A 13,615-nucleotide genomic window follows, 5' to 3' on the forward strand; every position below is an offset into this window, starting at 1 on the left:
CTTCAGTCCCTGTTTGCTTTATGTGTTTCTGGCTTCAGGCCGCATTACTAACGGAAGTGAAGGATGTTGCGTCATTTGAATATCAATTCTGATTGGTCAGTTTGGTGATGAGAGGAAGTTTATGCTGTCAGCCTCCTCTGGCATTTAAGTAATTAAAACTCGTCTGGGCTTCAAAATATGTACTATAGTTCTGCACTTTAGTAAGTAAATCATCTATCTGATCACATGCTTGCCTCTAATGGACGTCACTGCTGTGCAGAAGCATTAATCACGTGACACAGCAATGAAAGATGTCCAGTAGGGGGCGACAGACAAAAGAGGACAAAGAGTTTCTCTTTCTGAGTGCAAAAACATCAACTAACCTTCACAATAATAGGTGTGAAATATCTAGCAGAACATCTGTTTACTCAATCCTGTTCACCTAAATGTCTTCATAGGGAATGTATTTAAATTAACTTAAAGAAAAAGATCATTTATTTTTTTTTTTTATTAGGTTTAGTTCAGTGATGTTGTTCTCATGTTTAGGGAGGGACACTGATATTTCCAGTACTGGTCATTAATAAACAGTGTTAACCACAGAAAGTCCTTCAATGTGAAGCTAAAGTGCTTGAGTTAAAACAGTCAGTCATTTGGTTGCTGTTGATCTGATGAGCTTCAACACGGTAAGACAAACACATTCATACTTCAATAAAAACTGATGATTATTTCTATAGATGAAGCTCATATAACACATAATTCCTGACATGAGAAATATCTTCTGAACATCTAATGATCAGTTCATTTACACACACTGATGTTGAGCATTAATAATCTTCAGATGAGCAAAGATCTTACTAACACTAAGAGCTGTTTAGAGTGATGAACAGACACTGTTTATGAGTATATGAGTGATGATTTATGCTGTATTATAGATATATTTGATGCTGATGTTGGTCAGAATGGCTTCTGCTCTTCCTCTGATCTTTCTGCTCATGATTCACAGTGAGTCTCTGTTTCATTACTTATTTTTAAATGTCATTTTATTTTCAAAGACCTAATAATGAGCAATAAATGAGTAGTTTTCTGTGGTATATTGATGTATTTCTTTTGAAACAGGAAGTTTGGGTGAGGCGTGTCAATGGGCTTGTTCATTTTATAAATATCCAATAGTTTTTAGTTACGTCACAGTCTTGAACATGAATTGCTAATTTTGTACTGTCTAGTCAGTGTCAGGTGGTTTAGGGGAGGGACTTTCTCACTCATCAGAGCATTTGATTGGACAAACATCAGTGTATCATCAGATCAGTAATATTTATGGCTTGTTTTCTCAGAAGACTGTGTGATGTTGTAGAGGTTTATGTGTTAAAAAGTTTGCATATAGAAGATCTCAGTGCTGACAGACATTAACTTAAATCTAGAACTCACATTTTTTTTATATCATTGATCTTTTTTTTAAATCAACATTGATTTTTAATCAACATTAATTAACATATTTAATTTATTTGATAATGCAGCATGTTCTTGATTCATTTCCTTTTTCTGTTTTCACTTGTCTTTGTTTGTTAATTTCTGCAACTTCCTTCATCTTTTATCACACTCACTATTCTGAGAAGATTAGCTTATACTATTTCCTGCAATGATTGACTGTTTTCAGGTAGACAAAAATTATTATTCTGACAAGATTATTTATTTATTTATTAATTTTTTTATGGTCCAGTGTAACTGACAATCAAAAAAAAAAAACATGAAAACTCTGCCTATATATATATATATATATATATATATATATATATATATATATATATATATATATATATATATATTATTATATTTAAAAAATTTATTAATAAAAGGTTTATTTATTTATTAATAGTTTATATGTTTGTAGAGTAATTTACATTGGCTTTGAACGCGGCTCAACCAATCAGAATGAAGGACTGGAGCAACCCGTTTTATGACAACATTTTCATCTTGATGAATTCTGTGTTTCAGGGGTTTCTAGTGCTGGTTGGGGTGTGAGTTACAGTCCTTCACACATCTGTGCACTAAAGAACTCATCAGTGATAATGAACTGCACTTATACATACCCTACTGGATATCAGATCAAGAAAGCATTCTGGACCAAAGGCCCTATACAAAAGGGTGTAGATCCTCCAGATCTGTCTAATGACACTGAATACAGTCAGAGGCTTCAGTATCTGGGAGATAAACAGCAGATCTGCACCATCAGACTGCATGTGACACTGAAGGATTCACACAAGTACTATTTCAGATTCATCACTGATAAAGATGTTGGTAAATGGATTGGTACTCCAGGAGTGTCTCTTACTGTCACAGGTGACTTTCATGAGGTTTCTCTCTTCTTGTGTGCATTATGTTGAATAATAATCAGTGTATGACAGCAGCACTAGATATAATGTGTGTGTTGTGTTCAGATCTTCAGGTGGAGTCTCCTGAGAGAGTGACAGAGGGAGATTCAGTCCATCTGACATGTAAAAGCAGCTGCACTCTGACTGACAGAGCAACATTCATCTGGTACAGAAACTCACAGCCATTAACTGAGAGAAGAGACAGAAACAATGAACTCCTGCTGCAGTCAGTCAGAAGAGAGGATGCAGGCAGATATAGCTGTGCTGTACACGGACACAATCACATCTCTCCTGCTGTTCAGCTCAATGTCACGTGTGAGTATTTGGTCTTGTTTAAGTTGAAAAGCTAGCAGAGTTTAGGACTGGGATGGGCAACATCAGTCCTGCAGAGTTTAGCTCCAAACACACCTGAACCATCTAAAGGTCTACAACATGACTAAAGCTACAGACAGGTGAGTTTTGATCAGGGTTGGAGCTAAACTGTTGGACAGTGACTGAAGTTGCTCATCCCTGGTTTCCCACTGAGCAAATTACGTCCAGAAGACGTCTTTTTGAGGTCTTGTCTCAGGTTGAAAAGACGTCCACTGAGGGGCCAGAATGAAAGTTTTTATGACGTCTTTTTTTGACGTCTTCTGGACATCCGATATAGACGAACACGCAGAATCACCAAAGGAGAAAAATCAAAATTTTTAAGCCACCATCGTGGAGATGAGTGTTTGCTTTAGTTGGGCTCTTGACCCTTGCCTTATTAAAATTAGAGTTTATTTGGGCAGTTTTAACTGAGTCATAACAGCCAGAAAAGTAAAGAGAAATGATCAGGTGTTGGTTATGTTTTCACATAATCATTATTTGACCTGAATCACTGAACTCATCTAGAGCCCAATCTCTGAGTTAGATTTACGTTATTGATTACAGCAGCACTGTGATTCTACAGCACAAAATCAGCTTTATCAATATGATATAAAGGATTGCACATGATAAAAGAATCTTTCTCTTAGGCACACACAGACATCAAGAATCAGCCTGTGAATCTCAATGACGGTGACAAGCAACATATTCTGATCAACAGATCAACTCTGAACATTAAAAAACAAGCTACTAAAAAGTCACATAAACAGAACAAAATAAAATATGAGAATAAAAGAAATTACTAAGACAATTCAGCTCATAATTTATTCATGCAGCAATGCATGATGGGAGCCATGGATGAATTTTGATTGGTGGCTCCCAGAATGCACTGCAACATGCTTTTTGATGGTCACCACTGTTGAGATTCACAGGCTGATTCTTGATGTCTGTGTGTGCCTAAAATGAATACTTTTTTTTTTCAACACACCTTTTCTGAAATCATTTGAATCATATTGTAAAAGCTGATCTTCTGTAGAATCACAGTGCTGCTGTAATCAATAATGTAAATCTAACTCACAGATTGGGCTCTTCATGAGTTCAGTGATTCAGGTCAAATAATGATTACGTGAAAACATAACCATTTCTCTTTACTTGTCTGGCTGTTATGACTCAGTTAACTGCCCAAACAAACTCTAATATTAATAAGGCAAGGGTCAAGAGCCCAACTAAAGCAAACACTCATCTCCACGATGGTGGCTTAAAAATTGTGATTTTTCTCCTTTGGTGATTCTGCGTGTTCGTCTATATCGGATGTCCAGAAGACGTCAAAAAAAGACGTCATAAAAACTTTCATTCTGGCCCCTCAGTGGACGTCTTTTCAACCTGAGACAAGACCTCAAAAAGACGTCTTCTGGACGTAATTTGCTCAGTGGGTTAGGACTTTTTCAGATATTTTCAAGTTTAAAAAGCATTAGAGTCTATTTACACTAAGTGACAATAGCAGCATTTACTTAGTGATATGATATTTACAATAAGTGAAAATAGCAATAGATTGTGTTTACATAATGTAAAACTAGCAGTATTTTCTATGCAATAAATAGTTAGATACTAGTTATATTTATAAATAGTGGTGGATAGTATTTGCACCTCAGTATTGTTGTACATTACAGGATGCAAAAATGTTTAAATGATTATATTTGGTTACACTTTGTTTTGATGGTTCACTTTAGACATTCTACTAACTATAAGTAACTTTGCAAATACATGTCAACTTATTCTACTAACACATAACCCTAAACTAAGAGTCTACTAATACTCCACTCAGTATAAATAGACCCTATTTGATAATGATATATACACAGTGATATTACACAGCGTCTCTCACAAATGTCTCTATGGTTGCAAGGCATGCTTCCTGTGCAAGCAGGGGGTCACAGGCGGTGCGTAATATCATCAAAAAAAAAAACATAAATTGATAGTTTTTATTTTTTCAAAGATAGTGGCATGCCCAAAATTTGTCCATGAAGGTACAGTTAAAGGAACACTCCACTTTTTTTTGAAAATAGGCTCATTTTCCAGCTCCCCTAGAGTTAAACAGTTGAGTTTGACCGTTTTCGAATCCATTCAGCTGATTCAGCCGATCTCCGGGTCTGGAGAAAATCACAACTTTTCATTTTCCGTCGGTCTTAGTACACGATGTAACTACAGAAGAGTCAAGTTTTAAATAGGAAAAATATTGAAATTCTTTTGTCATTTTTGAGCGAGATGCTAATGGTCTAATCAGATTCAATGAACTATGCTAAGCTATGCTAAAAGTGGTAAAACTCAACTGTTTAACTCTAGGGGAGCTGGAAAATGAGCCTATTTCCAAAGAAAGTGGAGTGTTCCTTTAAGGGCTGCTATACAAAGGCTGCTTGAGGGTTAAATATTTCTCCTGTAGATCCTCTTGTGAATCCTGTGATCTCCATCACAGATCATAAATTATTGGAGCATGATTAATAAGTCTGTGAAACCTTAATATACTTTGATTGTTAGTGTTTTTGTCTTTTTCTGTGTTAGACCCTCCAAAGAGTGTCTCAGTGTCCATCAGTCCATCTGGTGAAATAGTGTCAGGAGATTCAGTGACTCTGATCTGCAGCAGTGATTCAAACCCTCCTGCAGAAATCAGCTGGTTTAAAGGAGGAACGTTTGTAGGATCTGGAAGAATCTACAGCATCTCAAAGATCAGCTCTGATGACAGTGGAGAATACAAGTGCAGATCCATCAATGAACATGGAGAGAAATACTCTGATAATGTGACTTTAAACATCATGTGTGAGTTAATGATGATTCAGTAACTGTGCACACTTGGTAACCATGGTAACCATCAAATTAACGGATTAACAATCGCAAAACATTAATATACACTTTCTTTCATCTATTTTAGACCCACCCAGGAGCGTCTCTGTGTCCATCAGTCCATCTGGTGAAATAGTGTCAGGAGATTCAGTGACTCTGATCTGCAGCAGTGATTCAAACCCTCCTGCTCTGAACTTCAGCTGGTTTAAAGGAGGAACGTTTGTAGGATCTGGAAGAATCTACAGCATCTCAAAGATCAGCTCTGATGACAGTGGAGAATACAAGTGCAAGTCCATCAATGAACATGGAGAGAAATACTCTGATGCTGTGACTTTAAACGTCATGTGTGAGTTAATGACCATTAATAATTGGCTAATTTCTTCTGATCACACAGTTTTTTTGCTACAACAGATGTTTTAAAGACACTGTTACAGCAGCCAAAAAAAAACTATAAAAACTAATTTTCACAAATCAAGGTGTTCATCAGTGTTTGAATTCACACATTTGTTTTCATTCACTCTGTCCAGTGAACTATATTAGTGAACAAATGTAGGGAATAGTGAATGGGTATAGCTAGGGTGTGATTTGGAGCACAGCCTCTGAGTGTAATTCACAGTGGCCCTCATTTATCAAATGAACGTAGAAACCAGCGAACATTCGAATGGAAAAATCCTCTTACGACAACACTCAAGTTTGATTCATTAAACTTTTGTATGCGGCCAATTCCATCGGAACAATGAACGGGTGTTGATCAATGTGGAGGCAATGCGTAATTTAAATGTCACGCCCCAAATTTTAGAAGCAGTTTTGTACCTTTGGTGACAATTTTGTACCTTTATTTAACAGTACAAAAATTGACCCTTCAAAAAGGGCACAAAATTTGCTTTGACAGCGTACAATCATTGACTATAATGAGATATATATATTTTACACACACGCTGAATTAAAATCAGAATTTATTAAATCCTTTTCATTTTCACATTTTACAACATTTCATTTGAAACACATTTTTAAACATTCCATATGAGTCCGTCTTGCCGGGTGTTAAAAAGTAACACTGAAGCAGTGTTAAAGTTAATGAGATAATTGATTGATGATTGAGTGATGATTGACAATTAGTGGAGACACCTGATGTTAATAAGCAGAATCATTGAAGGAAAGAAAGAAAAAAGGTGTAAATTAATGTTTTATGGAATGTTTCATTTCAAGTCACCATGAAAGAGGTCAGCGTTTGCTTTAGTTGGGCTCTTGACTCTTTACCTTTTATTATTAATTTTTCTTTGGCTGCTCCAACTTTGTGTTTGTAAAGCACATTTGTTATGGTCACAATACAATTTGATGATGATAAAATCATCATGTGATGGCCTGATTTCGTTTAGAGTCAAAATCTCTGACTGTGTGCTTGATGTGTAGATTTAGAATTGATGATTGCAGTCTTTTTTTCTTTTAAGAATAATACATTATGCACTGAAGCAGTGTTTAGACACACACAGACATCAAGAATCAGCATATGATTCTCAAGAACGGTGATAATAAATAAATACAAAATACTGACAAACAGATCAACTCTGAACATCACAAAACAAGCTACTGTCACAACAAAACAACAGAAAAATAAAAGCAAACATGAACAATCTACGAAAATTACAGCACAATTCAGCTGCATAATTTATTCATGCAGCAATGCATGATGGGAGCCATGGATGAGTTTTGATTGGTGGCTCCCATCATGCACTGCAACATGAAGCACTTTGTTTGATTGTCACAATTGTTGAGGGTCATATGCTGATTCTTAATGTCTGTGTGTGTTTCAAAAAAAAAAAAAAAAAAAACCACACAATGGATTGTTACCCAAAATGGATTGTTTTTTTTTACAGTATGTTACTGTTTTAATTGAAAACAACGTGTTACTGATGAAATTTGTTTTTTGTTTTTTTTTGCAGTGTTTTTGTGATTGTGAGACCTGACGTGAGATTTGATCGTAGTCACCGCTCATGCTCATATTGATGCCAAATTTTGCGTGGAAATGAGCGTACGCACAGTTTTCTGCGTACGATCGTTTAATAAATGAGGGCTAATATATTGCAGAAGGCTACTTTCTCAAAAACGTCAAATATTACCAAAAATGGATTGTTTTTTTTACAGTATGTTACTGTTTTAATGGAAAACAACATGTTACTAATGAAATTTGGTCATTTTTTACAGCATTTTTTTTTTTACAGTGTTTTTGGGATTAACAATCCCAAAAAATGAATATAGAGTTTATTTTGTCTGTTATTAGATCCTCCCAGGAACGTCTCAGTGTTGATAAATGGATCTGGTGAAATAGTGTCAGGAGATTCAGTGACTCTGATCTGCAGCAGTGATTCAAACCCTCCTGCTCTGAACTTCAGCTGGTTTAAGGAGAATGAAAGCTCAGCTGTTGGATCTGGACAGAGTTTCAGTGCACTACAGAGTGGACGCTTCTACTGTCAGGCTCACAATCAACATGGATCTCAGAGATCAGACGCTGCAACTGTCACAGGTGAAGCTTTTATTAACACACTCCTGTATCTTCACACCATTCATCAGTTTGGAGAGTTAATCATGATGATCTTCCTCTTTCAGTTCATCATGGTGCTGGTAGGAATGTGATTGTGATCGCAGCGGCATCTGGAGGATTATTCACCATCATTATCATCATCATCATCCTCTTTATAATGTGAGCACAATAACAAAAAATCCTGCAGTGATTGTGTAACGCGCACGTGGGTTATACTATAACTTCACAGTTCTTACCTAGCGCTGCTTAATGGGTTCTTGGCTTGTTCTGTTGATCTGGTTATCACCGCTGTATAGAGGACTCTGACAAAGAGCTCAGGTGATCACACCACTTGTTTTTACTGAACATTCAGTGGCGATAAATCATAAAATCATAAATTGCCACAGCTGATTACAGAGCATGCATCTCTCTCTCCATCCGCTACCCTCCAACCCACACACACACACTCTGTTTGTCCTCTCCTGTGATCCAAATCTCAGGGCGCTGTTCTCGCGATATTATAATCCAGATCTATACTATATATATATATATATATATATATATATATATATATATATAAACAAAGCAAAATATATGTATAATATACAAAAACAAAAGTTCTCAAAATCTGTATGAACGTGCCAAAACAAACAAAACCTATTTTTTTTCCACAATACTGAAACATAGAAAATCAACCAGGCCCATAAGAAATCAATAAATCAGCATGCTCTGACTAATTCTGATTCCCAAAACTGATTCCAATTGTTACATCCATCAACCTTGTACATAAAGTAAGAAACACGTGTACAGAGAACATTTGGCAATTCAGTAAAGTGCAAAGTCCTTTAAATGGTAAGGCAACCAATGTGTCCTGGGAAGCACATCCCGAGTGGACACTGGAGTGTCAGGTGAATCAGAAGCACCTGCTGACAGTCCAGCTATAGGTGTACACCGTGTTCGAGGAAACAGTTCAGAGTCCGGGGTAACATGGCTGCCCTGTGCACTGTCCGTAGTGCTGAAAGATTGTTGCAATTGCCAGGTTGTTGCAATTGAAGGCAAGGGTGCAACTGGGGCAATGGTGGTGGTTCCAACAGAACCTGTTGTGTGCGGAGTCCCAGTGGCACCGGTGTAACGTGAGGTGGAAGGAGTCCTGATAAAGTATTCAAAGTGTTCGGTTTAACAGAGGAGGAAAGAGGAGAAAGGGTGTGTGCATTCTCTGGGTCAGTGATGTAAGGTTTCATGTAATTGTAATGAATGATTTTTGGTCTTGCATGAGGTCTGGATACATCTCTAACTTCAAAATGAACAGGGGTGGAGCTACCAGAGGGGCATATTGATTGCAAAACCTCATATGGGCCCACCCAATGGGGACACAGTTTGTTGTGGCGGTGGGCAGGATCATCCACTAACATCAAGTCACCATGGTTATAGGGAGTGTATTTCAAATGGCGATCATAGTTCAGGCGTTGTTGTTCTTGTGCCCTGTCTCGGTAAGCAGTTGCGGAACGGTAAGCAGAGGAGAGCAAATCCTGCTGCCGTGACCACTGTCGCTGAACTGAAAGCATTATTATCTTGGAGCAGTGTGTCAAGGGGAACTCCCGGCCATGAGCCAAAAAGAAAGGTGTCAATCCTGTGCTTGTGTGCTTAGTGGTGTTATATGGCAATGCAACCTGTGGTAGGTGCTCGTCCCACTCCATGCCTGATTCAAAAAGATGTTTGGAAAGTTCATCTTTTAGAGTGCAATTAAAGCGCTCAACAGCCCCGTCACACTGAGTGTGATAAGGTGATGTGCGAAGCTTCTTGATTGACAGCAAGATACATGATTCAGCAGATCAGATTCAAACTGTCTGCCCCGGTCAGAGTGTAGGGCCTCAGGGACACCCATTTGTGGAATGTAGTGGTCAAAGATGCAGCCTGCTACAGAGACAGCTGTTTGATCTCTCAATGGGTAGAGATTAACAAACTTAGTGTACAAGCCCATCATTACTAGTACATAACGGATACCCTTGGTAGAAATAGGCAACTCTGTTATGTCTGCGGCCACTATTTGGAACGGATGGTCAGGAGAGATAGGAATGAGTGGTGCCTGTGGTCAGGGCACAGTAGAATGCTGTGACTTACATGCAGCACATTGATAGCAATGTTTGCCAATGTCTGAAGACATGTAAGGCTAGTAAAAGGACTGCATGGCTCTGTCCGACGTCTTGGCCAGACCATAGTGACCCACTGACGGGTGTCTATGGACATGACTGAGCACCTCAGGAATCAATGATGTAGGAATGACACTTGCAAGGCATTGTCACCAAAAGAGTTGCGTAAGTGTTTGCATAACACTCCATTATGAACGATGAGGCGACTAAACTGTGCCCACAGTTTTCTGAGGTATGGTGAAGCATCACGTAGCCTCCATAAGGGTGGTTTACGCCATGTTTCTATCCAGTAGAAAACAACAGCTAAATCTGGATCTGACCTCTGTTGTTCCATCACATTCCAATCACTTTGGATTTGAACAAGATTTGATGTTGTGTGGTTTGGAACGAGAAGGGATCTTGGACACTGTTTTCTGAGTGTGCTGACAGTGGTCTGTCTTGCAAGGCTATTGATGTGGTCTGAGTCGCTACCTAGACAGTAGACATGTCACTCTGAAAACAACTGTCAGGTTCCAAAGGATCAGTCTCTGGCCGTCGAGACATGGCATTTGCATTACGGTGTTTAGCTCCATCATGGTAAATGACATGCCAGTTGTAAAGGTCCAATTCTATAGCCCAACGCGCTTGTCTTCCTGTAGGGTCATGATCTAAAGGAAATTTCTTGAGACCGACCAAAGGCTTGTGATCAGTAATGATAGTGAACGGGTGACAACAAAGATAGTGACCACACAATGGCATACAATTCCCGATCAAATGTGGACCATTTTCCTTCTGAAGCAGACAGCACATGGCTTGCATATGCAATAGCATGCTAATTTCCTTCCACTTGCTGCGAAAGAACAAACACCACTGAATGAAGGGATGCATCAATGTAAAGGAGGAGAACAGCAGCAGTCTTGGCGGCAATGATGATCGTCCCAATCAGGCTGGTGATGGCGTGCTGTGATGTCATAGTCCATGGCTGTGCAGGTCTGATGTGGAGAGTGCGTGGAAGACATCACCTCATCCTGAAGGCTGGAAATCCACTGCGAGAGCTGGTCCATGCATTCATCAGTTCATCGCAGGTGAGACTGACGTAAAGCGTGTAGATCGGTTTGGAGTTCAGCAATGACTGATGCTAGTTCAGTTATTTGAGTTGATGTCACTATGTTAGTCGATGGCTGGGGATTTACAGTCACAGGCATAACAGCTGAAGGGCTAGCAACACTAATGGCTAACTGAGCATGTTCACATTGACTGGCCACTTTCAAAGCATTGTCCAAAGTCACAGCCCCATGCTCATGAATTTTCAGTTGAAGTGATGGATCTAAGCCGGTCACAAATCTGTGAAAAATTTCACAATTACGTGCTGCTGCATCATATTGAGGAATTGCTTCAGTCACTAGATTGGTAAATTCAGCAGCATAGACCTCAAGAGGTTATTGTGGCTTAAGAGGACGGGCATTCAAAAATGTCTGAAATGTGGCCAAAAAAGTTGTACATCCAAAAACAGTGCTTAAACTGGCTTTTGTCAAATCGTAGTCAGCTTTCACCGCAGGGGAGAGAGACTGCCAGTATGCAAATGCTGGACCGGTAAGCTTCAGAGGGAGATGTTTGGCCTTGTCCAGGGGTACAGCTAAGACATCAAGTGCCACTTCAAATCTCTGTATCCATGCACTAAATGGCTCTTTACCATCTCCAGAAAAAGGAGCAGGGAGGTCATTTTTAAATGGCAGATGTGGACTTGCTTCATTTGCAACATGTCTGTCTCTCTGCATTGCAACTGCGTCATTCTCATCGTCTGCCATTTTGTGCGAGAGAGAAAAAAATGCACAAAGTTGCAAATGCGCTTATGATTTGGCATTGAAATTCACTGATTTTGGGTGCGCAAGATGTGAATGATTCTATGGTCCAGTATTTTCACCCCACAATGGCTACCGTAGCGCCATCTTGTCGCTGTTACCCAAAAAGTATCAGAGTGTCGCCTCTTGGGTTCTATCTTTGCTCCAACCCACACACACACCTCTCCCGCGATCCAAATCACGGGGAGCTGTTCTCGCGATATTATAACCCAGATCTACTTAAGGTATTAGAACATTATTTTATACCCTTAATTTCACTTCCTACAATTGTATAAGTTCAATTTTGGTCTGATGTAGAAGAAAATGACCAATTTATCTTTTAACTTTAAAAACAAAATTCACATTTTGATTATTTTTTAATAGATTCATCTGTTAATGTCTGTCTTTATAACAGAAAGAAACAAAGGAGTGATAAAACTGAAGATCTCACAGTGAAACAGGTAAATCATTCAGACACATGACTTTACAGAAGCAGAAAATCAATCAATCAGCCATTATCTGTTTTTCAGACCGTAACTAAACTGATGGGAAACTAACATTATCAATGTCTTTATTAACACAATTCAGAGGAAAAAAAAAAAAATCATAAACTGATATTTCTGTCTCTTTAGATCAGTGATTCTCAAACTGCATGTGCAGCGCCCTCAGGTGGTGTGACACATCACCCAAAATTCTGTCCTTTCCTTCTGTTTACAATGTGAATTGATGAAATATTTCTGAAATATTGATCTCTAGACTGAGAATCTACACTTCAGATCAAACAGATTTGCATGTCTTAATGAATAATTACTTATTTTCTTACTACTATTTTCTTTTCTATTTATTTCAGAATGATCTCTATTCTGACATGTCACAGAGAGTTTCAGTCCATGACGAGCCTCTTTCTGAACCGGATTCAGCCAATGACGCACTCTATGCCAGTGTGAAACCAAAGAGCTTCAGAGGAAAAACTCCGGAATCCAGAGATACTGAGGAGATCCAGTACGCAACTGTCCATCATCACAGAAAGAAAAAGATGAAGAGAACAGAGGAGAATGAATGTCAGTATGATGACATGAGAGTTTATCAGCCTGATGCTGCCATGAGGTGAGAAAAAAACAAACAAACGAACAAAAAAGCACATTTAGATCATATCAGCTATAACATTATTGCTTTTTTTGTTTTTTGTTTTCTCTGTTTTTAGACAATCAGCTGTTGAAACTGTGGAAGACGCATCAGTGATCTACAGCAGCGTCAAATGAGAGACAGACCGTCATGAAGCCTGCGTTCAGACATCAATCTGCTGGGAAATGGAGGATTGGATAGTTGTGCTATAATTTACCCATCTGTTCAAACCACAACCAATACACACAGGTTCAACACCCACATTAAAGGCCTGTTTACACCTGGTAACTTCATACATTTTCTCTGATCAGATAGCTATCCGACTATGAATAGACCAGGAGTAAATGCCCTCTGAAACACATTTGAGACAGATTTAAATCCATTTGCTTTGAAACGCAAGTCTAAATGCATCTGGATGTAAATTTTACTCCTCCCAAAATAGCAAAAAATAAACATGTGAGAGTG

General features: G+C 38.5%; 1 protein-coding gene and 1 long non-coding RNA gene across 2 annotated transcripts; both read left to right on the forward strand.

Moving 5' to 3' along the window:
• The first annotated feature begins 520 nt into the window (after positions 1–520).
• On the forward strand, positions 521–2,116 carry LOC125261499. The gene is made up of 3 exons (XR_007183324.1): positions 521–662; positions 912–981; positions 1,972–2,116. It is a non-coding gene; the product is annotated as an uncharacterized LOC125261499 (long non-coding RNA).
• Positions 2,117–2,123: 7 nt separating this feature from the next.
• Positions 2,124–8,239, forward strand: LOC125261489 (B-cell receptor CD22-like; the record flags this gene model as incomplete). The annotated part of the gene is made up of 5 exons (XM_048180048.1): positions 2,124–2,316; positions 2,415–2,663; positions 5,256–5,510; positions 7,816–8,058; positions 8,142–8,239. Coding segments are annotated over 5 exons (1,038 nt in total), but the record flags the coding sequence as incomplete, so codon positions are not given.
• Between the last annotated feature and the right edge of the window lie 5,376 nt (positions 8,240–13,615).

The sequence above is a fragment of the Megalobrama amblycephala genome, unplaced genomic scaffold (genome assembly GCF_018812025.1).
Source record: "Megalobrama amblycephala isolate DHTTF-2021 unplaced genomic scaffold, ASM1881202v1 scaffold418, whole genome shotgun sequence".
In the NCBI taxonomy this organism is placed as follows: domain Eukaryota; kingdom Metazoa; phylum Chordata; class Actinopteri; order Cypriniformes; family Xenocyprididae; genus Megalobrama; species Megalobrama amblycephala.